At 38.6% G+C, this 26949-nt stretch overlaps 1 protein-coding gene across 5 annotated transcripts in view; it reads left to right on the forward strand.

Moving 5' to 3' along the window:
- Nucleotides 1-21: 21 nt before the first annotated feature.
- Nucleotides 22-26949, forward strand: part of LOC122001434 (pseudouridine-5'-phosphate glycosidase-like) — a 48641-nt gene continuing 21713 nt past the window's right edge. For 2 of the 5 annotated variants that reach the window (XR_006117364.1, XM_042556170.1), the window contains exons 1-3: nt 160-691; nt 1593-1701; nt 10643-10753. Coding sequence is in view for 4 of the 5 variants with exons in the window: in XM_042556170.1 (XP_042412104.1) it covers nt 512-691; nt 1593-1701; nt 10643-10753 (400 nt within the window). In the remaining variant the exon portion in view is untranslated. Of the gene's footprint in view, nt 692-1592; nt 1702-10642; nt 10754-26949 lie in introns of all 5 variants that reach the window. The other 3 variants (XM_042556172.1, XM_042556171.1, XM_042556169.1) reach the window with 3 other exon arrangements.

Consider the following 26949-nt stretch of genomic DNA (forward strand, 5'->3'; position numbering starts at 1 on the left):
TCATTTACTGGATTTCTCACATGGCGACCCTCGTTCTCTGCTAAAATACTGGTAGAAAGAGTACCGAAGAGTTAAGTCGAAGAAGTCATAGCTCTCTCTTCTCTGCCAATCTACCCAACCGGAAGGAGAATGGATCGCAGAACAGAGGTAAAGGTAAACCTTCTCTTCTCTGCCTTAATCCGTCTCATTCGACCTTCCCCGACAACTTTTTCCGTTCATCATCATCATCCTTAATCCGTTGCAGTTAATTTTTTAAGTCCCGATCCTTCTCCTTCGTCCTTCCTCTTTTTTACGCCGCTCCCTAACCCTTACCCCTTTCCTTCTCCCTCGATTCCACTAGCACCGCCGGACCTTTCTCCTTCCTCGTGAGTACGCCACTTGGAGCCTAGGCCAAGCGTCGGTCATCCTTGGCGAGCCCCCAGCGATGCCCTTCTTTGCTGTGTAGTGCCTTTTTTTTTTTACCTTCTCTTCGCAATTTCAAATCCCCGTCCGGACGCCGCCAGGCGAGTTTATGCCGGAGCTTCCTCCTCTGCGACGCCCTCCTCTGCCGCGATGTCCTGTGCCGCGGGAGTCTCACTTCCTTTCTTTCTCTCGCCGCTTTGATTCTGCGAGAGAGCGTCGGCCCTGTGGTGCTCTCACCTCTGCAAGTCTGGCCGAACACTGGGAACTACATGCTGTGTGGTCCAGGATGGTATGTTGGTAACAAACAACTGTGACATACTTACTGAGTGCGAGTTTCGGCATCTTCTTTCACCCTCATGGAGCATATTGTCTGTTCTCATTCGTAGTCCCATATTTATGTACAATCTTTTTGGGAATTTTTCAGTTTGAAGGAATTCTTGGGTATGCTTAGCAGCAAAGGTTCCCAATCTAAATGTCATATATTGGGTTGGATGGGTTTACCCTTGGGTTTTATTAGTATTAACTGACTTTTCTGGACCTTGATTAATATATAAGCTAACATTTCCATTAGCATACTTCTGTCCTATCCTTTTCTATTGTTACTGCCCTTGTCCTTGATTGGAAGAACTTCTAATTTCAAAAACAATTTTATAGTTTGATTGTTGTTAGCACATATCCTTCAGCGGAAAAACTTCCTTAATGATGCATTGGATTGTCTTCTCTATGACGCCTGGAAGAGTTTGGAATGTAATAATACAACAATAGACAATATCATGATCTGCATAACAAATTTAGGAATAGACTGCTCTACCTAGTTAGAGTGCAGCAGCTTAAGGACAAACTGTTGCCTATATATATATATGCTAGCATATATTCATTACCTCCATGATCCATTTTAGGTTTGGAGGTGTTGATCACATATCTTTCATCAATCCATACCTGGAAATCCAACTCCATGGCAGTTACTTAGACAAAGTAGTGATTTAAATACATAGAAGTGGTCTATGGGTTTTCTGACAAGAAAAGATAGATGCAAGATTGATACAAGTCATCATAGATTCTCTACAAGTTGATTCCGATCATGCTAAGTAAAATCTCATCAGCAGGAAAGATGTTTATATTAACTATTTTGAGCACTTAAAAACTTACAATTACATTGTTGATTGAGTTATTTTGCATATCTTTTCCAGGAGCAAAATGACTCAATCTTGGGAAGTCTCAAAATTGCTCCAGATGTTAATGATGCTCTTCTATGTGGAAATCCAGTTGTGGCACTAGAATCAACAATTATTTCTCACGGTAAACATGCCATGTTGATGCCATGTTTTTAAGCATGTTTGACACTCTACAATACAAGTATTACTCTACAACTTTTTCTGAGTCAATAATTGTTTTCTTGAATTAACAAGTGAAACATTTTGCAAATAATCATGGATTAAGATTGCAGGAACAATAATGCTCATGGCTTAGCTTGGGGAAGTTTCCATGTAAATTATCATTTTTTTTCTTGTCCTTTCCAAGCTGATTATAAAGAACACCCTAAGGCTTAGTAGCTTGTTATGAAAGTTCGTGAAAAAATGGACTTCAAGGTTTCTGCTTGTTCAGTAAGGTTGCTTTTTAGTAGACTAGAATCATCATCTGTTTTTTTTTTCCAACTAGTTGATGTTGACATGGTGAATCTTACACCTCCATTGAACTCTAGTAAATCACTATTAATATTCAAATCAGCTAAATCTTTTTAAAATTACACTAACTCATATTTTCTTTAATCTTCCTCTATGCATTACATCTTCCCACCTTTGATTTCATCCTATCTCAACCTATTATTTTTTTATAATCTATTGGAGCAACACCTAATTGCTTGGATATTAGCATTTTTAATTTTATTAATTTCTAGTAACTCCATACATCTATCTTAGCTATCTTAGCTTTCTTATATCCATTACATTTGTTTTTAACATTCAACACTTAGATACATAAAATATAGCAAGGGTTGTACCGCATGATATAAATTTTTTCTTTCTTTTGGCTAAGGGGCATATGACAATTACCCAAGCGTTCAAAAACTCTGCATTTGGCTATCCGTTCTTCATCTTATTCTTCGTCTTGTAAGTGATATGTTCATCAATGACCTCTTCTTATTGAGTAATGTATTTAGAATATCTAAAAGGCCTAAAGGAACGTCTATTTTAACCAATTTGTAAGTTTTTCTTATTATTGAAACTACATATCTTCAAAAGTTGTTCTTCATATTTTTCAAACCTTTAGTTTCTAACGTGTTTCTCTATAATTCAAGTTTTACATTTAATCTAATTACTCTATCGTAAACTAACACTATTGTGTGCAAACAATGTATAGGGATTCTAAGAACACCAATTGTTGGCCCACTTGGTTGTAATCACCAATTATATTGATGAGAAGGCCTATAACACAATATTGCAACAACAATAACCAAGTTTTATCCTACTAGGTGGGGTCGATTATATGGATCCTTTTATGCCATTTGACTTTATCCCCTTCTATATCATCATTTATATTTAAATAAATTCTATCTTGTTTTATTAGTGTTAACCAAGGCGTATAACACAATATTGTATGCAACTAAAATACAAGGGTCTAAGAAAAACAAATTGTTGCATCACTTGGTTGTAATCATCTAGTGAGAAAGTGATGTGTGCTAACTATAAGTGCATGGTTGTCCGCCTCTGGGATTGTGCTATTGACTAGTTTACGTGCAAAACATACTATCTAGATGAATCAAAATGAGGAAATTGTTCTATAAGAAAAGTAAACTAAGAAAACGAAATTAAAAATAGTGAGAAATCTAATTTTAAAGACAATCTTTTCGGTTTTATCACGATGATCATTGACAATTTAGATGTGACTCTCTCTCTTCAATCTTAGATCATGCTTGAAGGTGATCTATCCTATAAGGTAATCGAAGTTTTCTTTCGATCCATCCTAACGCGACTCCTATTCTCATTGTAACCTGTTAGAATATTGTAAACATAAGAACTAGGGGTGTCATTGTAATTATGCTATATATCCTTCTCTATATAAGTCAATAACTTCGTGGTGTCTAATACACGATTTTCTCTTAACATGGTATCAGAGCCAAACCCTAATTTTTCTACCGCCGCCACCAATTCCTGCCACCATTAGTCACACCTAGGCGGGAGAAAATTTCTCCCAATCCCTCTTCTCCCTCTCGTGTCGCCCGCTTCGGTTTCTCTGTGATCATCGTTGACGCCGACGCCGGCCTCCGCAACTAGGATTTGCTCCTCAGCCTCGAGAAAGTCGCTCCCTCTCGCGTCACCCGCGAGCACAAGCCGCTGCTTCTCCCTTGCGCGTCGCCTACTTCTCCCTCTCGCGTTGCCCGCGAGCACAAGCCGCCACCTCCGTTCCTTGCACGCCAGCAGAGGCATCTCTTTCCCGATCGTGAGCACAAGCCGCCGCTGCTCTTCCTTCTGCGTGGAATATCCTTGCGTCGCAGCATCCTTGCGCTGCAACAAACCTTAAATTTTCTAGCGCTGCAGCAAACCCTTAATTCTCCTGCAGTTTGACGACAGAAACTCCGTGCCTATCTCCGAGGTGCTGCGACTTCGCCGAAGAGTCGGGCTACTGCCCTCTCTCACCGAGTTGATCAATGGCTACCTCCAGCACTCCAAAGCGGGATATTTCGATCTTTACCAACCACATCACTGCACCACTCTCCTCCAAGCAGTTGGATGGTAAGAACTACTCCTCTTGGTCCTCTCCCATTGAGCTTTGGCTTGTTGGACAGAGTTATGAGACACATCTCTCTCAAATCGAAAAGGATGTCCAAGTCGCCGATCGCCCTCTGTGGAGAAAGGTTGACGTCCAGTTGTGTTGCATTATCCGAGCCACCATCCATCCATCTCTTAGGGATGTCTTTCGCACTCACAAAACCTGTAAAGATGTTTGGATATAGGCTCAATAACTCTTTACAAACAACCCTCAGCGACTCTATCAAGTTTGTGAAGATCTTATCACCATCCTCAGTGCCCATCAAATTAAGGATTCAATGTCAACTAATTTGAGCTCGGTCTCTAGCCTTCTTTGTGACTTCAATGAACCACTTCCACCTGCGGTCACTCGTGTTGCAGAGCTTGAAAATCTGAAGAAGTTTTTTATGTCTTTGGCTTCATATGGTTTGCCCTCAGATTATTCTCATGCTCGTGATCAGATTCTGGACAGCCTCACAGAAGCTACTATAGACAGTACCTGGGCGACTCTCCTTCGTGTCCCTGCCAAAGTCTTGTCGTTGCCTCCTTCCATTCCTAGTGACTCGTCAGCTTTGGTCTCTCGAAACAACAACAGACCTCCACCTCGTAAGGGTGGCAAAGGACGCCCTTGGTGTGATCACTGCCACCGACCAGTACACACGATTGATAAGTGTTGGAGTCAACATGGTCGACCTCCACGTGCTGCTCAGGTCGTTCAAAGTTCTGTTGCTTCTTTGGCTTCCGCTGCATAACCGCCATCGGATTTGACCCCACAACCTTCCTATAATGACTTTCTAAAATGGTTTGAGGATCGTCAGGCTTCTGATTCCACTGTTGCTATTGCACACGCTGGTAATTCCTTTGCTGGCATATCTCGCTCTTCAGGTCTTTGGGCTCTTGATTCTGGGGCCACTGATCATATCACTGGTAATAAATCTCTATTTTCTTCTCTCACTACTTTTGATTATTTACCAATTGTCACCATGGTCAATAGTTCCCAAACTGAGTTCAAGAGTATTGGTATTGTTCATCCTTCTCCATCTCTTTCTATTCATAATATTCTTTATGTTCTCGGAGCTCCCTTTAATCTATTGTCAATAAGTCAAGTTACTCGGTCTCTTGATTGTGTTATTTCTTTTACTAAAACGTCTGTTCCCTTACAGGATCAGAGTACGAGGAGGATGATTGGCTTCGGATGTGAGTCTCATGGACTTTATCGGCTTCAACAACCCTCTCTTGTTGGTTCGGCGGCGACATCTCCATTTCTTATTCATGCTTAGTTGGGACATATAGGTTTTGATAAGTTGAAACAATTACATCCTAGTCTTTCTCACTTAGAGTCTTTGTTTTGTGAGTCGTGTTAGTTAGGTAAGTATGTTCGTAGTTCTTTTTCTCCTCGCACTGTGAGTCGGGCTACGTCCCCCTTTGCTTTGGTTCATTCTGATGTTTGGGATACGAGTCGTGTTTCTTTTATATTGGGATCATGATATTTTATTACTTTTATAGATGATTTTTCCCGTTGTACATGGTTGTATCTGATGAAGGAATGTTCAGAATTATTTTCTATTTTTCAATCTTTTTTTCATGAAATCAAAACTCAGTTTGGTATTTCTCTTCGAACTTTGCAAAGTGATAATGCATGCGAGTATCTTTCTACTCAGTTTCGTTCCTTCTTGGCATCTCTTGGTGTACTGCATCGCATGTCTTGCCCTCATACCCTTCAACAGAATAGGATTGCAAAACGCAATAATCTTCATCTCCTTGAGACCACTCGGACTCTTCTTCTCCATTCTTATGTTCCTTATCAGTTTTGGGGTGATGCCGTACTTACTGCTTGTTATCTCATCAATCGTATGCCTTCCTCCACTCTACAGGATAAAATACCTCATCATATCCTCTACTCTTATCATCCTCTTCATCCTTTACCACCTCAGGTCTTTGGTTCTATATGTTTTGCTCATGATCTTGATCCTAGCATTGATAAACTTTCTCCTCGGTCTCATAAATGCGTTTTCCTTGGGTACCCACGGTCTCAGAAAGGGTACAAGTGTTATTCCCCTACTCTTCGTCGGTATTTCATCTCTGCTGATGTCACATTCTTTGATTCGGTTTCATTTTTTTGACCTCCCGCTTCCCAGTCCGAGGTTTCTCCCTTTCCACCTACACCAGTGACTATCTTTTGTCCTCCGGAGGCACCTCTATCATCCCCAGCCTCGTCTCCTCCTTTGCAGGTTTATCAGCGTCGTCCTCGTCTTGCTTTGCCACTGACAGACTCTGACGCTGCCGTGGACACATCTTTGGAGCCAAGCCCTTCGCTATTTCCTCTGGTCCCATATCCTAACTCTGATATTCCTATTGCACTTCGAAAGGATATGTGTTCCACTCGTAATCCTTCTCCTCACTATATTTCTTTGAGTAATCATCGTCTTTCTCCTTCTTAATATTCTTGTCTTTCTTCCTTGTTGTCTGTTTCTCTTCCTAAGATTGCAGGTGATGCCTTTGCCCATCCAAAATGGAAACAGGCTATGCTCGATGAAATTTGTGCTTTACAGAGTAGTAGGACTTGGGACCTCGTTCCTCTACCACCTAGGAAGTCAGTTGTTGGTTGTCGATAGGTGTATACAATGAAGGTCTAGACGGTATGGTTGACAGACTTAAAGCGCGTCTCGTTGCTAAAAGCTATACTTAGATCTTGAGATTGGATTGTGGGGATAATTTTTCTCCTGTTGCCAAGATGTCTTTTGTACGCCTATTCCTGTCAATTGCAGCGATTCGCCATTGGCTTCTTTATCAGTTAGTCATCAAAAATACATTTTACATGGTGATATGCTCGAGAAAGTCTACATAGAGCAACCTCCATGTTTTGTTGCTCAGGGGGAGTCTTCTGGTCTTGTATGTCGTCTGTGGAAATCTTTATATGGCCTCAAGCAATCACCCATAACATGGTTCAGTAGATTTAGTACTGTAATTCAACAATTTAGCATGACTCGGAGTGAGGCTGACCATTCTGTCTTTTATCGCCACTCATCTACTGGTTGCATCTACGTAGTGGTTTATGTTGATGATATTGTCATCACAGGTAGTGATCATCTTGGGATTTCATAGGTGAAACAATATCTTTTTAAATATTTTCAGACAAAGGACCTCGACAAACTCAAATATTTCTTGGGGGTAGAAGTAGCACAGTCTAAACAGGGGATCGTTATATCTCAAAGGAAGCATGCAATAGATATTTGGGAAGAAATAAGAATGTTAAACTCAAAGACAGTCGACAACCCTATGGATCTCAATGTCAAGCTCCTGCTAAATCAGGGGAGCCTCTTCCAGATCCTGAACGGTACAGGCGATTTGTAGGAAAACTAAGTTACCTTACTGTTATTCGTCCGGATATCTCATTTGTGGCAAGTGTAGTAAGTCAGTTTCTCAACTCTCCATGCAAGAACATTGGGATGTTGTGACTCGCATTATTCTATATATCAGAGGCGCACTGAAGGGGAGCCTTGGCGCAACGGTAAAGTTGTTGTCATGTGACCAAAAGGTCATGAGTTCAAATCTTGAAAACAGTCTCTTGCAAAAAGCAGGGTAAGGTTGCGTACAATGGATCCTTCCTCGGGACGCATGACGGGAGCTTCGTGCACCGGGCTGTCATTTTCTTTTTTTTTTTACCAGGAAAGGGTCTTTTGTATCCAGACAAAGGACATACTCGAGTCTGATGCAGATTGGGCAGAATCTCCCACTGATAGAAGATCCACTTCTGGGTTTTGTATATTTGTCGGAGGTAACCTTGTTTCTTGGAAAAGCAAAAAGTTGAATGTTGTGGCAAGATCCAGTGTAGAGGCAGAGTATCGGGCTATGACCATTACTGGTTAAGAGCTTATATGGCTAAAACGGTTGCTTCAGGAACTCAGGTTTGGGGAGGTTACACAAATGTCACTTATATGTGATAACCAGACTGCCATGCATATTGCCTCGAACCCAGTTTTTCAAGAGAGGACAAAACATATTGAAGTTGATTGCCACTTTGTTAGAGAGAAAGTCATATCAGGAGAAATATCTACTAGTTTTGTCAACTCACATGATCAATTAGCAGATATATTCACTAAATCACCGTGAGGTTCCCGAATTGACTACATATGTAACAAGCTGGGTACATATAATCTATATTCTCCAGTTTGAGGGGGAGTGTTAGAATATTGTAAACATAATAACTAGGGGTATTATTGTAATTATGTTGTATATCCTTCTCTATATAAGTCAATAACTCCGTGGTGTCTAATACATGATTTTCTCTTAACATAACCATATAGCGGTAGACCCTTTATATTCTGTGATAGCTAATGTATCCTCAAGAAAGTTTGGACTACTTTCATGAACAAACCCTAAATCGAGTTCTATAGGTCTGAGATTAGAGTTCCTCTTGGTCCTTCCGTTTTCTCTAATATCTATGCTAACACACAGGTCGTACGCTAATACATCAACATGTTAAGCATGCTAAAACTGAATCAAGAATTAAACATATCATGCAATAAAAGAGAATAATCACAAACTAGTAATTGTCAACTCAACATCGGGTTACTCCATAATCCTAGAATTAAGGAGACTACTCCGTCACTATGGAGATACAAGACATAGACATCAAAAGGAACACTCTACAATGAAAATTAAAGAGAGAAGTGCAAAGGGAACTTAGTTGTAGATGTTGATGACGTCTCTGGAAGATTTCCACGTGCTCCTTTGGTGGCCAGAATCTCTAAGCTCCTTGGATCTCTTGGAAGATGACTTTCTCCTAGGGTCTTCTGTCACGAGAACCCCTCGATGCCTCAAATTGGCCCCCCTCCCCCGGTTGCCTTTTTACCCTAAAAAATTTTCAAAATATAACAAACTTTCCTAAAATTCAAAGGGGCGCCACCATCAAAACCTAACGATTCACGACCGTGGCAAACACCATGGGCTGACCGTGGATCGTGCTGGAAGGTTCCACTTCAAAAATCCAAATGGAACGTGACTGAAGAAAGTGCCACAGTTTGGCCGTGTTCCTTGCTAGAAGTTCTAGTTGATGCTCTAATGTCAATTCTGCCTCCATGGATGATCCACGGTCATGGCAGGTGCCATGTGTAGGCCGTGTATCATGTTGCAATGCACGCTTCTTTGGCTTTTTGTCTTTAAATGTGCTTCAATGTCAAGATCTTCACATCCTATAATCATAAATAACAAAGAGCAGTCATTCAAACTAAAAAGATAAAAATCAATGCTAAAGCTAGAACTTAACCTAAATAATGCTCATGTAATGCAGTAAATGCATGCTAAATAAGACTGAAAATATATGCATGATTCACACACATTAATAAGCCTAACACGTGATTCTTAAGATTTGATTTTGCAAGCTTTAAGATGCTCTAATAAGTAATTATGTGTCCAACTATAGGTAAAGAATATAATACTTAGCCATTAATTTATCCTCATATAAAAATAGCGATCTAGTAGACTCTGACGGGCTACTCTTCATTTTAAAATAGAAAAACATACTAACCTAAAAAAGAACTGCATGATTAAGTTGCCAGCTGATAACACTCCTTGAACGGTTATTTTTTTTTCTTGTTTGTGGATCTGGTTAATGGATCAGATATAACGACAAACAAGCTTCTGTGCTTGTTTCAAATATGATGTGCCATTCCATGACTTACATAAAATCCCAATTGATTTTCCAGTTCTTTAATTGCAACTAAAGAATTGTATCCTACAAAAGCCAAGTTGTATTGAAGGAGTAATTCATGGTACTAGCATTGAAGTAAAGAGTGCTGATTTACAAATTGGTAAAACCAGTGGAGTACTTTCTTGACATTTCTGTTTGCATATGTAGCCTCTGCATGCAAATTTTTATTGTGAAGTAGAAGGTCAAGGTTATTAATGTCACATGCTTGTTCTAGAGGAAGATTATATAACTCTCAGACATCTTACGAGGAGAATGATTCCAGAAGAGTGGTCGATTATGCAGAACATCACATGATAAAAAGAGAAGAGTATGACTTTCTAATTAAACAACAAAAATAAGTGGTGAAACAATTTTTTAGCTTTGCCTTTTGCATATAAAAGCCAAAAAGGGTAAAGTGAGGGACTAAATTAGGTGTAAAAAAGAAAAACTATACGATGATATCAGAATATGAACCCATGGTAGAATACTGTTAGTGTAGAATGGGTTCCAGTTCAATTTTGGATAGTTTCTTATCAGGTTTGGAATTTGGAAATTATTTCCTGGTGTTTTATTCTTTTTTAAAAAAGTACTCACATTTTTTTTTCTAAAACTCAAATTGTAACTTTTTAGCTAGCTTTTTTACAGTTGTCTTATTGCTAAACTTCAATGACCACGGATTCAGTTCCACTTTAACTCATTCTTGGCTTTCTTATATTGCTTTTCTCTGCTTAATTATCGTGATGCCCTATTTTTCATATTAAACATGGTGGTTAGGTTACACAATTAATTTGATGATTTTCAGGTATGCCCTATCCGCAGAATCTTCAGACTGCTAAAGAGGTCCAAGCTATCCTGAAGGCAAATGGTGCAGTTCCTGCGACTATTGCCATTTTAGATGGAGTTCCATGCATAGGTATGTCTGCTTTGTCTACTTCTTGGATTGTTTAACCTTTTTTTTTTAACAAAGAATTCAAATGCTTTGTCGATGATTGATAGCTTCAGTGAAATGGAGAATGTTGCAACAAATTATCTATACATAGCATTTCCGAATTTGTGTTTAATCGATGAGAAAACTTGTTGTGAGCAAAAGTTAGAAACTGTTGAAGATAATATTTTGCAATTGTTATATAAAAAATTAGAAGGGGAGCCTTAGCGCAACGGTAAAGTTGTTGCTTTGTGACCAGGTCACGGGTTCGAATCCTGGAAACAACCTCTTGCAAAAAGTAAGGTAAGACTGCGTACAATGGATCCTTCCCCGGGACCCCGCATGGCGGGAGCTTCGTGCATCAGACTGTCTTCTTTTATATAAAAAATTAAGTTGTTATGTAAAGGTTGATCTTGATGCTACAGGAAGTTGGATGTAAGCTTTGATTGATTCTTTCATATTGAGATCATGAAGGAACTGAGTCAAGATTGAGTTTGGTTTGAGTTGGAATCAAATTGGAGTTAATTTGGTTGCTTAATGATTGAACCATTAATGAATTGACAGTTTAATGTAGAATTTGGTTCATTGTTAGTTAGGGTATTAATCCAACTCCGTCCATAGCAAAGAAACTCCGTCATAGGCTAGTCCCATGCTTGGATAAAGGAGGTTTGCATTAGGTTGCTAACTAGTGTCAAAGACATACAAGTATTATGTATGAATTCGTCAAACTATTATGATAATGTTAGGTGGTTCTCCGTAAGGAATACGTTGCAGGGTCTTACCGCTACATCCATCTCCTTCTCCGTCTTAGTTGTTTTTTGCTAACTCTTGCAACCGCCTATGAGCATCAAGCCGCCATCCCTTTTTGGCTTCTCTCTCATGTGCACTTGTAAGGGCTATAGTCCTTGTGTCCTTGGACACGATGAGCTTTAGGTGGACACCGACGAGAGCCACCTTAGCGATGCATTTATAGCCTCTGTGATCACTGGCAAGTTCTGACAAGGGGCTATGATTTCTGCTTTGATCCTAACTCCCCTTCATTTTCATTGCAGAGAGCTAAGTGTTCATCGAATCCTCGTTGTGTCTGTTCCTTGTCATGGTCAGCTGTCTACTGTCTGCATCACTCCCTTGTGCCTTCGCTGCATCTACCAAGGGTTAACCTGCATCATTGCCTTGTCATGATCTGTAGTGTGGATTGTTGTCCTCTCTTATGTGTGATCATCAACAGCCAATGACTCCCTTGGGTAGCTGATTCCACCATCCTTACTGCTTTTGCTTTCCCAACTGAGTAACCCAGATTCACCAACTTATCTATTATAGTCAACAGCACCAACCAAAAGAAATGGGCTTGAGCCAACAAATTTAATAATGGTGGTTTTATTGAGATGCAATGCTTCATAAGCCTGAATCTTTGAGGCCAAAACCCCATCCTCATAACTAAAGACTCCAGTAGCTTCCTTGTAGATGCTAACAATTTTCTAGCACGCAATGCCATAATTGCAGAGAACATGTTACTTTGCAACAAATTTTCATCATCAAAGAGGAATATCAAGTCTGTATGAAGAAATAATCAGTTTTCACTTGGTTTCAAACCAATACTCTAAAGAATGGTTCAAGACAGGATGGTATCGAAGGAAACAAGACATGGCTATCTCAATATCCTCGTTCTCTTCCAAAATACACTACTAATCCACATCTTATCTTGAATTCGGCCAATACAAATTTCATGAGGATTATTATTTCAAAACACGAAAGCAATGCTTCCTTAAACTCATCAAATCATAGCTCATGACTAATAATCCATTGAAACTTTCAAGATCAGCCAACCGCAGCACATGACTTACTAATCCATTGAAACTTTCAAGATCAGCCAACTGCAGAAGTTAATCCATACACATATTATGGTACCATACCTGTGCTAAATCCATGTGACTTCTCATTCCCTTTATAATTTCTGATAATCAACAATCTAGGATTCAAATATTTACTGTGTTTCAACTAAAATTCACAGTAATATATCTGATGATAACAACAGTACAACTCCATGAAGAGGTGGCAGAGTACTAACATTCTAGTTGATTGCAACATAAAATTACATATTTGTTTAGATCCAGTTAACAATGTCATTATTTAATCCTTCCCTTGCAGAACTTCCGTATATTGCTATCCCTAATCACAAACACAACACCTAACTAAAAACCGCCAGCATCAATTAGAATCAAACAATGAATGAGGACCTGGTCAATTACAGTCAATTTCATTTTTTTCTTTAGAAGTAAAACAAACTTTAAACGAGATGCATAATGGAAAAGTCGTTGGACCAGATGATATTCCGATAGAGGTATGGAAGTGCCTAGGGAAACAAGGTATTGAATGGTTTACAAAATTATTTAACATGATATTGAAAACGGAAAAAATGCCTAATCAATGGAGGATAAGTATTCTAGTTCCCTTATATAAGAACAAGGGAGACGTACAAAATTGTGCAAACTATAGGGGTATTAAACTAATGAGTCATACTATGAAACTTTGAGAAAAAGTAATAGAAAAAAGATTAAGGAAGGAGACCACAGTGACTGAAAATCAATTTGAGTTCATGCTTGGAAGGTCGACAATAGAATCTATATATCTTCTTAGACAATTAATTGAAAAATATCGGGAGCAAAAACAAGATCTACACATGGTATTCATTGACTTAGAAAAAGCTTTGATAGAGTCCCAAGAGAAATTATATGGAGAATTCTAAAAAAGAGAGGTGTTAGCGTAATATATATTAAACTAATTAAGGATATGTACGAGGATGTAATGACTAGAGTAAAGACTTCAGGCGGAGTAACTGAAGCATTTTCAATAAAGATAGGGTTACATCAAGGATCAGCTCTAAGCTCCTATCTTTTTACACTAATTATGGATGCACTCACTGCGCACATTCAAGACACAGTACCGTGATGCATGTTGTTTGCAGATGATATTATTTTGGTAGATGAAACATGTGAAGGAATAAATGCTAAACTAGAATCTTAGCGGGAAACACTAGAAAGGAAATGCTTTAAGCTTAGTAAATTAAAGATAGAATATATGGAATTTAAGTTTAGCAATATTAGAAGTAATGAGACAATTGTTAAGATAGGAGAGGACGAGTTGCCCGGAACTGAGAGATTTAAATATTTAGGATTGTTTTTGCAAACGATGGAGGGATTGAGAGAGATGTCTTACATAGAATACAAGCAGGGTGAGTGAAATGGAGGGGAGCGTCGAGTGTTTTATGTGACCGTAAAGTACCTCTTAACTTAAAGGTAAGTTCTATAAAACTGCAGTTAGACTTGCTATGTTATATGGAGCTGAATGTTGGGCTATGACTCGAGCACATGAGCAGAAGATGAGAGTTGCAGAGATGAGGATGTTAAGGTGGATGTGTGGATATACGAGGATGGACAAAATAAGAAATGAGAACATTAGAGAGAGTCGGAGTTGCATCTATTGAGGAAAAACTCCGAGAGACACGTTTAAGATGATACGGACATGTACTTAGACGACCAATAAATGCTCTAGTTATGCGATGTGAAACTATGATAAACATGCATATCAAACGAAGAAGAGGAAGATTAAAAAAGACTTGATTAGTAACAATAAAACAAGATAAAATTTATTTAAATATAGATGATGATATAGTAGGAGATAAAGCTCAATGGCGTAAAATGATTCATACAGCCGACCCCACCTAGTAGAAAAATGCTTGGTTGTTGTTGTAGATGGACACTTTAATCAATCGTGCCTATAGAAAGATCAAAAGATGACATGAGCAACTGACACAGTAGTGCTCTCTTGCCCAAGCACACTTTGGAGTTCTGATGGGACCCAATACATTAGTGCTAATATGATCACGCACTTGCTACAAAAGCAATCACTCATATGATTTAGCCAAATTTAGCAAGAAAAAAATGGCATGGATATTCTAACTAAAATCAACAATTTGCCCCATAACTCAACCACTAAACTAGCAAACATAAAACATATAAATCATAACTCAAAATTGGCAAACCACGAATGTAAAATGTCATGATCGCTAAAGGCATACACCAAACAGTACCAATAAATAAATATACGACACCCTAATTAGATGATCATTCCACAATAGCAATTTGTCTTGATCCAAATTTGGTTGCACCATTAACCCCCAACTCGATCAATATTCTTGAAATCAAATTGACTAATTTCAATACCAACTCACAACACAACCTTAAAACCAGTCACATGATGCTCTACGAAGTGTGATCTTACACCTCTCAATAAAATGAAACCAAATCCTCTTAATCCCACTCATAAGAATATGATGGATTAACTTTCTTTTCTAGCCATCATGAGAACCTCAATCCGTTAATCTACTCAAGACGCCTACTAAGAGCTAAACAAGGTTAAGTCAAGAATTTGATTAAATATACATATGCCTAGAATGACTCTAACTTTTAATGCTTTAATACATCCTAAATCTTAAGTTTTGATACCATGTTGTTACTTCCACAAAGAGTTGAGCCTGCCTAGAGGTAAGCTTCGCTCGTTGTGTGTGAACTAAAATAATAGCAAAGCAAAATACAACATACAAAATATACAAGTTAACTAAACTAAAATGCATACACTACAAATACCATGCAAAATTCTAATATATGATCTAAGGTAATTTGGAGGTTAGAATCTCTTCTAGAATGTCAGTAAAAATATTATAGAGTTCGAATACCCATAATCCACTTAGTAAAAAATGTATTGTATATAAGTGGTGAACAACTCAATCATTTAGTACATAATATATTATATATAGTATAGAATGTTGGTCCTGGTACAACCGGCTAGAGGGGGGTGAATAGCTTGCGATCGGAGTTAGAATAAAAAAATTTCTTGCTTTTGCTTAGCAAGGGTGCACAATTAGATTAAGCAAATATAGACAATTAACATTAATGAAAACAACTTAAAAGAATAGGTAAAAGGTCGGAGTTTTATTTGATAATAATGTAGGTAGTTGTTAATCTAAGGCGTTGAAAAGCTCACTAAAGAATTCCTTCCACACACGTTGACAGCTCAGAAATTACTAGGAAAGTTAATATAGGAGTTGTTGTTTTCCTAATTCCAGGAGTCTTTTTATAGCTCCTGGAAAAACCTATCTGTGGCTCGAGGTGCTTTCAATAGATTAAGTTTTATTTGCCGAAGATAAAACTTTATCTTCGGCTAACGGATATTGAAGGCGTCTTCAACAGACTTGAAAGTGCCTTCTCATTGTTTATGCGAGGCGCTTTCCAAGCGATTGGAGGCGCCTTCCGTGAAGTATATTGGCCTCTAAGCTGATCTTGTTTGCATAGTGATGCTCTGGTTAACCGGAGTTGAGCTCAAACCCAACTTTGACCTTCTCCTTAAGCACCTCGGCTTCTCATCCCTCGAATGTAGCGCACGTACTTTTCCGCAGCACCTCGTCCCTCAGATGCACCGAGCCCATCAACTCCCTTCCCGTGCTATCATTCTCGCTAGCTGCGTCTTCCGCTCGACTTCTTGTGTTCTTAAGCTCCTGCATACTTAGACACAAGGATCAAGCACAAAGATGACCTAACTTAACTCGGTTGACCACATCAAAACTACTATGGTGTACTTACACAAAATGTATCATATAAATATATAGAGGGGAACACACAATTCTCCAACAGATTACATGCACCTCACATAAAGAATGCATTGCATATAAAACCTACATAATGTGTGATAGGGCCTAAGGCCTTTTTCGAGCACGAAACCAAAGCTCTATAATAAGTGATAACTACTTACACATTTTAGTCCATTATAATTCTCAAGGTAATTTAACTACCGTACGTAGAATAGTTTGTCTTATTTATTATTTTAGCATCAACAAGTGACAAAGTAACAAACTGAAATAGATATACAAATAAAGTATCAAAAGGGGAAAGCAATATAAAAATACCTATTAAGCAACAAGAATAAAGCCAATTATAAAAACAATTTACTTTTCAAAACATCTTCATAGTTGATCTCATATCATTTAATTGTATATAATTAATCATCTACACAATAAATTTGAAAGAAACAAGTAGGAAACATCCATTTCTAATGAAGAAATCTATTTTGATACTTGATCGACCACTTGATACACTTTGATGTTTATCCATAATTTACTAGAAACATTGACTCTAACTCAACACTAGTGAAATAGAAATCACAAGAAAGGAGATCATCGTGCTCTTGATTAACTTAAAGAAGGGAATGGGCAAATTAAATTCCATATCTTGAGGATCATAATATCCTACCAGAGGGATCCGTGATACTGAGTGAATCCTAAATTAACATAACATAATTGTTAAATCATACTAAAATACAACTGAACTCATAAACATTAATGGATCAAGACTCTTATAGAAAGTATTATATCTATTAGGTGTGTCATATAGCATCAACCTCTAAAATTAAATTAGACCTAAAATATGTGAGGCTCACAATAGAATAAATTAGCTTGGTTATAGTTGATGATCTAGGCTATTCTATGGTGAGAATTTATTCTAGAATCTTGATCAGGAGAGGTTTTTGTTGTAATGGATTGCCAATATTTGATTTGAGATTTTTGGGATCACCCTCTAATCTAATGGATCGACAACATCTGATTCTAAATCTTGATCAAGAGTGCAAGGTTTTTGCTGAATCAATCTTGAAAATGTAATCACTAATCATGGTGTTTTAAACTTGCATGGTTTTGCCCTTAGCTTGATCAAAAATCTATTGCAACATACCCTAGGTGGTCATAACCATGGCATTTTGATGTGTTTCTAAAAGCATTTAAGTTAGATTAGGCTATATTATTGATAATAATATAGACCTTTCCTCGAGACCCGTACTGACGATAGCTTTGTGCACCGGACTATCCTTTTTTAGCCTATATTATTGATGTATGCACCCACATGAAACTTGTAGTGCTTATAACTCAATGAGGTAGAGTTGTGGTTTATCCAAAGTGATATGACTTTATGGTTCATGGTTCGCTAGCAATCGGAGAAAGATGGTATGTGACATCCAAGGGGTTGTTGGAGGAGCTACAAAGGTGAATGAGTTAAGGGTGACACTAGAATTGAATCGAGGGTTTGGTGCATCCGAGGGACCTAGGACCTAATGGGAGATGATGTTGGACCCCGTGGTTGTTTTGATGTGATCAACCAAGTTTAGGTTAGGTCATGTTTGTCTGATCCCTGTGTCTAAGTGTACAGGAGCTTAGGAGCGCAGGAAGTCGAGCGTCGGTGCGTCTGAAGGACGAGACAGCTGCGGAAGAGTACACCGGTGGACGTGAAGAACGTGCGCGGCGTTCGAGGGACGTAAAGTTGGGACGGAACACTGCTCGAGGAGAAGGCCGGGAATTATGTTCGGGTGAGCTCTATTCCGGTTGGTCGAAATCACCCAAGCAAACCGAACCAGAGCAAGTCTGACTTGACAAGTGTTCGGTCGACCGAACGCCATGATCGATCGATCGAACCCTTATCTTCAGAAGCCAGCCGTTGTAGCCACGTCAGCAACCAGCCGTTGGCTGATCGGTCGACCAAACCTGAGATAAACCAGAAGACCTAGTCGAGTGTGCTGATCGGGCCAGCTCAGAGAGACCGTTGGCTGATCGGTCGACCGAACACAAGGATCGGTCGATCGAACCTAAGCTCGATCCACAGAGCCTGCATCCAGACGGAAAGCTTGGAGAGTTCATCAGGTTTGGTCGACCGAACCTGGTCGACCGATCCCCCTCTCGAGTCAAACCCTGATCCCGAAGATCAGGGGCTCTGGATGAGTCTTGGAACCTCTATATAAAGGGGGTCTTGAACAGCTATTCAGGATGAACTTCTGTACCTTCATTCTGATCTCCAAGTGTAAAAGGCTTCTCCGCCTTCAGAGAAGGAGACTTTGTTAGTGCGCTTACCAACCGTCTTGGATTAACAACTGTCTCGGTTGTAACCAAGTCAATCACTGAGTTTGTTTTTTCTGTTCCATTTTAGTTCTGTTCAATTTCTTAATTATTGCTTATATTTGAGTTGAAAGTTCTTGAGGAGGGTATATTTTTTTTTGCAGGTAATTCACCCCCCTCTTGTCGGTCTCCGCTGCACCAACAAGTGATATCAGAGCCCAACAGCTTTAGAAGGATTAACCGCCGTCTGAAGCACAAAGATCAGGACAATGGCCGGCGCGAACATTCATCCCCCAAAGTTCGACGGAGATTTTGCTACATGGAAGCGAAAAATGGAGGTATTCTTTAAAACGGATTTTGACATTCTTATTACAATGAAATATGATTTTGTAGCTCCAAAAGACAAAGAAGAATTCCAATAGACAAAGAAGGAGTAGGCTGATTTCGTGGCTAACGGAAAAGTTGAGTTCCACTTACTCAGCGTTCTTCTGCCCAGGAGGTAAGTCGGATCGGAAGCTACGACTCCGCAAAAGGCCTCTGGGAGAAATTCCTAGAGCTCCACGAAGGTACCTCTGAAGCAAAGCTAGCGAGGCGCGACATCATTCGGACACAACTAACAAACCTCCGAATGAACAATGGCAAGAAGGTAGCGCAACTCCAAGCAAGGATTAAGGAACTAATAACTCAACTAAGCAACCTTGGAGAAGAAGTAACGGACCGGGGTTCCATCCGATACGCGCTCAACGCCTTCCCCAGAACTCCAAATTGGGCGTCCTTAGTAGATGCATACTACATCTCTAAGGACTTTGAGGTAAGTAGTTTAGAAAACTTATTTTCTACCTTCTAACTTCACGAGTCTCAACTTGTAGAGAAACCAGTAGAGAAGTCGAACCTCAACATTGCCCTACAAGCCGAAAAGGACGATCTCGACTCCGAAGCATCGATCGACGAAACGAAGCAGGGTTATTGGTAAGAAAGCTAAATAAATTGTTAAAACTAATAAATTTAAATCGCAGTCGAGGAAGCATCAACGCAACAAAAGGATGGTCCGATACTACAACTACAACGAGGAAGGGCACATCAAGGATAACTGCTCCAAATTGAAGAAGAAAAACAAAGAGAAGCTTTAAAAACCGACGTCCACTACACGCAAGAGCCTGAAGGCTACATGGGATGATTCTTCATCCTCCGAGTCAGAAACCGAAGCATTCTCGGGACTAGCACTGGTGGCCAACCATCTCTTTGAAGACGACTCGGACTCAGAGATGAGCATAGATCAAGGGGGAGAATCAGAAGAGGAAAACTATGATGAAGGGGGGGCATCACCAAGTGAGGTAAGTAAGGTACGTGATCTCACTCCTAGTCAGTCCTTTAAATTTATCAAAGTGCTTACTAAAGACTTAGTCAAATCAGAAAAAACAATTGCCAACTTAAAAACACTATTAGAGAATTTGAACTTAGAACATGGGAAATTAAATTTAGAAATTGAAAAACTAAAAACAGAAAATGACAGTTTGAAATTACAAATTGAAAATTTGAAAACTGCTGCATGTTCAAAAACAAATGGTTTTCAAAAGTCAAAACTTAAAATTTATGGAAAATTAAATTGGTATATTAGAAAACATTAAGGACAACTTAGAAAAGTTCTCAGAAATTATGTACCCTCTAAATTTTTAAATAACCCAGTAGGAAGGAATCTATACTGGATTCCAAAATCTTTACTAGATTAAAACTTTTTAAGTTAAAGCTTACAGCGAGTAAATTAAACAATGAATTTCTTTATGAAGCTTTGTCTAAGGAAGTGGTTATTGCTCCAATAACCAAAAGGCCTAGTGCCTCGCCACGACCTGGAAGCCGAAATATCGAAATAAAATGTTTAATTAACTTTCTAATAAAAACATTAAAATTAGAATTAAATAATGCTTTGAAAAGTTTTTAAACATTCCCTTAGAAATTCTTCAAAAATATTTCTGTTTCATGAAATTTTTACTTAGAAAAATTTTCATTTTTTTACTTAAAATTTTTTCTGAAATTAGATTTTTTTTAATTATCTAAGCTAAGTTTTTCTGAAAATAATATTAAATTTTTACTTTGCAAATTTTTCAAATGACTTAGAAAATTATTTTTACCCCGTTTTTACTGTGATCAAAGGGAAGAATTAAGTAACAAGTTTAGGGGGAGTTAGGAAAATTAAAATGTTTAATATTTTTTCTAACTTATGGTGCAAACTTTATTTTTTGTGCTTAAAATATTAGTACTATTTGTTTGTTTTACCCTAATTTAAACTTGGGTTGATGCACATCAAAAAGGGGAAGATTGTTGGACTCCATGGTTGTTTTGATGTGATCAACCAAGTTTAGGTTAGGTCCTGTTTGTCTGATCCCTGTGTCTAAGTGTATAGGAGCTTAGGAGCGTAGGAAGTCGAGCGGAAGACGCAGCTAGGGAGAAGGACGGCACAGGAAGGGAGCCGACGGGCTCGGTGCGTCCGAAGGACGAGACAGCTGGGGAAGAGTACACCGGTGGACGTGAAGAATGTGTGCGGCGTTCGAGAGACGTAAAGCCGGGACGGAAGACTGCTCGAGGAGAAGGCCGGGAATTGGGTTCCGGTGAGCTCTATTCCGGTTGGCTGAAATCACCCAAGCAAACCGAACTAGAGCAAGTCAATCGGGAGTTGACTTGACAAGTGTTCGGTCGATCGAACGCCATGGTCGACTGAACCCCTATCTTCAGAAGCTAGCCGTTGCAGCCACGTCAGCAACCAGCCGTTGGCTGATCGGTCGACCGAACCGGAGATAAACCAGAAGACCTAGTCGAGTGTGCTGATCAGGCCAGTTCAGAGAGACCGTTAGCTGATCGGTCGACCGAACACAAGGATCGGTTGACCGAACCTAAGCTTGATCCACAGAGCCTGCATCCAGACGGAAAGCTGGGAGAGTTCATCAGGTTCGGTCGACCGAACCTGGGGATCGGTCGACCGATCCTCCTCTCGAGTCAAACCCTGATCCCGAAGATCAGGGGCTCTGGATGAGTCTTGGAACCCCTATATAAAGGGGGTCTCGAACAACTATTCAGGATGAACTTCTGTACCTTCATTCTGATCAACTCTTGTACTCTCATTTTCCAAACAATAGTTCTGTGCTCTCCAAGTGTAAAAGGCTTCTCCGCCTTCAGAGAAGGAGACTTTGTTAGTGCGCTTACCAACCGTCTTGGATTAACAACCGTCTCGGTTGTAACCAAATCAATCGCTGAGTCTGCTTTTTCTGTTCCATTTTAGTTCTGTTCAATTTCTTAATTATTACTTATATTTGAGTTGAAAGTTCTTGAGGAAGGTATATTTTTTTTTGCAGGCAATTCACCCCTCTCTTGCCGGTCCCGCTGCACCAACAGATGACCGATAAAATAAAGCTGTAGCGATTGAGGTAGCAGGAAGAAGCCAAACTACATGGGTTGATGTATCCAAGGGATTGATGACTCGATGGGAGATGACGTGAAGTAAAGTTGTAAAGGCAAAGTCGAGTGATATATATATATATATATATATTTTGGATTTTAGATAGAGTTGATTTAAGCGATGACTATTTGATGATCTAATCAACCAAAGAGTGATCCCATTCTATTGGCATGCTGAGTTGACTAGGGAGTCGATTTAGGCTGGTGGGCTCGCGAACATAATATTTTTATTTCAAGTTGAGTCGATTTATCAAGTTGAGTGGAATGAGCAATTAACTGAATCCCTAAAGGAATCAGAAACAAGACCATTGGTTGGGTAGAGAAAAGTTGTAACCATCAAATTGCTTACATGATAAGACGGTTCAGTCTACGGAAGTTAGAATTAGAATGATTGACGTCAAGATGAGCCAATTGAAAGAACCACTGTTAGACAAAAGGCTGAAGCAACTTAACAGAAATGGTTGAATCGATTGGCTTGATGCATCATAGAAAAGTGAAGGATGTTTGAAGACAACTTGGAGGCTTGATAGGAGTTGACTACATTTTGGAATTAACAATCAACCTCAGGAGTCTAATGCCTCATTAGAACACCAGTGATGGATGTATCATGCAATTAGTGAAATGACAATCTATCAACTCAGCATTCTATCGAACACAAGGTGAGCAATGTCAACATGCGATGTTTTAGAGTCTATGGCGTAGATGTACATGTCAAGGAGGGAGTTGTTGAGAACCCAATGCTCAATGGTGGGATAGGGTGTTGGTTGCTACTCGGAATGTCGTACTGGTTCTACTGTACAAAAATTTTGTACAAGTCCCTAACTTTTCTTAATAACCTATTGTGTTCTTTAGAAATTAAATTTGGAATCGCAAACAGAACTTAACATTATTGATTCTTAATTCAACTTATCTGTTCTTAGAGGTTTAGACTTGGATCGCAAACGATGCTTAACATTATTAATCCAAATCCACCCATGTTACAAAGTTGATTAAATATTTATTTCAGAGATCGACTTCCAGGTTAAACATGGCGAGACACTAGGCCTTCTTGGTTATGGGAGCATCCACCACTTTCTAGACAAAGTCTTTCAACGAAATTCAATATTTAATCTCCTTATAGTAATCCTAGGTTTAACCATTAAGAACAATCGAATCATAAGATCGAAAAAACAAAAGAAATACAAAATTAAATCATAAATTCGAAACCTAGAATCGTTAGCCTCTTGTGTTTGGTATTTCAAAATCCATACAAAGAAAACTAATATGATACGGAATAAGACAACTAGTTATATCTTTCTTTGTAGCTTATAGACCTCACAATCTTCTATTGTATTCCTCTTCTTATCTTGGACGTCTGTGGGCGACGATCTGCCAAGACGAGAATCCACCCAAGCCTTTTTTTTCTGTCCAAGTTTCGGCCACCAACAATCTCCTAGAGATGAAGAACTTCGGGCACCAACCAAGCTCCAAGGGATGCTAAGAAACAATATCTCCTTCTTCTATCCTTCTTCCTCTAACAAGATCCGGCCATCAAAAGCTCCAAGAGATGTGATGCCGTCGACCTCCAAGGAAGAAAAGAAGAGGATGAGCAAGAGAAGTGGGCCGACAACCACCAAGGAAAAGAGAAGAGAGGAATAATAGATATGTTGTTGTAAGGTGAGACACCTCTACCCTCTCTTTTATATTCCTTGGTTTTGACAATTAAGGAAAATTTTAATTAAAACTTCCTTATTTTCCTTGCCAATAAAAGAAAATTTAATTAAAATTTCCTTTTAGTCTTGCTATGGCCGACCACCTCATTGAGCTTAAAACAAGGAAAGTTTTAAATACAAAATTAAAACTCCTAATTTATTTTCGGAAATTTTTAAAATAAAAATTTCTCTTTTAAATTCCCTTCATGGTTGGTTATAAAAGGAAACTTTTATAAATTAAAATCTCTCTTTTAAAACATGTGAATGGTTACAAGGAAAGTTTTCTCCAAAATTAAAATCTTCCTCTTCAACTACAAATAAGGAAAGATATCAAATCTTTTTTTTAATCTTTTGTAGAAAGCTATAAAAGGAAAGATTTATAATTTTTAAAACTCTCTTTTAAAACCATGAGGATGGTTACAAAAAGGAAAGTTTTATTAAAAATTAAAATATTCCTTAACTACAAATAAGGAAAGATATCAAATCTTTCTCTTAATCTTTTGTAGAAAGTTATAAAAGGAAAGACTTAAATTTTAAACTTTCTTTTAAAACCATAGCTTCCACATAAGAAAAGATTTTAAAAAATAAAACTTCTTTTAATCTAATATGGCTGGCCACCCTACTTGGGCTCCAAGCTAGGGCCGGCCACCACTTGAACCCATCTAGCCTTGGTTTGGCCGACCCTAGCTTGGGCTCTAAGCTAGGCTTGGCCGACCACCTTAAGGTGGGTAAGAAGTTGGGTTTAGGTGGGTATAAGACTTTATAAATAAGAGGCTACAATAGGGACCGAGAGGAGGAATTGGTTTTGGTCTCCCGATGAACTTGAGCTTCCCGTGTTTGCCCCGAATACTAGGGGTGGCAATTTTTGACCCGACACGAAAACACGACCCGAACCGAACACGAAAAAATCAGGTTAGGGTTGGGTAGTTTCGGGTTCGGGTCGAAATCGGGTCGACCCATTTGACCCAATTAATAAACAGGTCGGGTTCGGGTCAACCTGAAATGACCCGATTACAACCCGCGAACCCGTTTATAAATAATTATAAATTTAAACTAAAATTACAAATTTAAAAAAGTTAAAAACCCTAAACATAGAGATATGTTATGCTATTGATTGCAATGTTGCTATGGCTTATCATTTATGATATGAATTTTCAATTTGTGTAGATAAATGTTATTTTTAATTTTTAATTAAATATACAAATTTTATTTAATGAATTCAGGTCATATTCGGGTCAAACGGGTCAAACGGGTCAAACAGGTTAAACGGGTCAAACGGGTCGAACGGGTTAAACGGGTTAAACGGGTCAAACGGGTTAAACGGGTCGGGTTCGGGTCGGGTTCGGGTCAAGTGTAAATAAACAGATCAGGTTCAGGTTGAATATTTTGACCCAAAATAATAATCAGGTCGGGTTCAGGTTGTCATTTGCCAACCCGCCAACCTGCCAACCCGAACCTGTCAACCCGAACCCGAACCGAATTGCCACCCCTACCGAATACCCAACTCGAGTTCATCAATAATATTGAACTACCACACCAATCCCATATTACTATATGAGCTCCTTCTTATCATAAGTATATTAATCTCCCTGTGTTTAAGATATCGAATGCTCACTAATTAAATGAGTTACTGACAACTTACTTAATTAATATCTAACTTCAAGAGTAGTACCACTTAATCTTATTGTCATGTCGGACTAAGTCCACATGCAGGGTTTACATGACAATCCTTATGAGCTACTCTTAGGGACATCATCAACCTAGTTTGCTAGGATATAGTTTTCTTTTATAATCAACAACACACACCATAAATAATATTATTTTCTAACTTATCGGGTCTCTTGATTTATCGAACTAAATCTCACCCACTGATAAATTAAAGAAATAAATACTAAATATATGCGCTTGTTATTATATCAGGATTAAGAGCACACACTTCCATAATAACAAAGGTCTTGTTCTTTTATGCAGTGAGTATAAAAAGAAACTACCTTAAATGGTCCTGCTCAATACACTTAGAGTGTACTAGTGTAATTTTATAGTCAAGATAAACTAATACCAAATTACATTACGACTATTCCAATGGTTTGTTCCTATCCATTTTAGTCGTGAGCTACTGTTTATAATTTATAAGGAACTGATAACATGATCTTCTGTGTGTGACACCACACACCATGTTATCTACAATATAAATTAATTGAACAACTACACTTAACATATAAATGTAGATATTTGACCAATGTGATTCTTATTTCTAAATAAATGTTTATATAAAAAATTAGGCTTTTTGTTTACATTCCAACATAGGGTAGAGATAAATGGTGCAATAGTGGACGGATTTGCCACGGTGGAGTTGCTTGGCATTAGTGTCGGCCTTGAAGGCCAAGGAGGTGTAAGCACTAGAGGGAGAGCTCATGAGGGCATAGAGGGGAGGGAGGGTGTTGCAGTTGTAATTGATGATAAGGAGAGTGGACCCACAAGGGGTAAGAGGAAAGCTCATATCAGTTTCCAAATCATGTGTAGGGAGAGGAGTCAATGCATAGGGTTAAAAGAGAAGGAATAGTGGGTTTTAAATAGGGAATAAATACCTAACCTAATTGTTGAACCAAAATTCATCACAATAAAGAACCCAATTTGAGCCTAATTGAGACTAACATTAAATCTTACTCAAACTCCCAAACTAATCCAATTGAAGATTCCATTCAGCCTAAAATATTGTTTGTGTTTAGATCTAGCATGATCAACTTAGCTCCAACTCATCCAAGCTCAAACACAACTCAAGAATCAAGATGAATGCACTTGTATTTAACTATAATCTTAGAAAATCACTCTAAAGTAATTAACTGTTGCAAAAAAAAAAAAAATCACTCACCATCTCTATTGAATCTCAAATATAGTTTATTTTATAAAATTTCCCACTTTCTAAATTTCTCAAAAATAATAATATGGATTTGACAAGCACCTAGACCTATTAATGTGGGACTAAGCCAACTATACCAATAATCTTGTTAATCCAATACTCCTAACAATTTCCAAACATCAAAGGCTAGTTAACATCAATTTAATGTTTCTATATTGTGGTAAGCTACAATATTTTCTTATTTATTGGT

The sequence above is a fragment of the Zingiber officinale genome, chromosome 7A, assembly GCF_018446385.1.
Source record: "Zingiber officinale cultivar Zhangliang chromosome 7A, Zo_v1.1, whole genome shotgun sequence".
Lineage (NCBI taxonomy): Eukaryota > Viridiplantae > Streptophyta > Magnoliopsida > Zingiberales > Zingiberaceae > Zingiber > Zingiber officinale.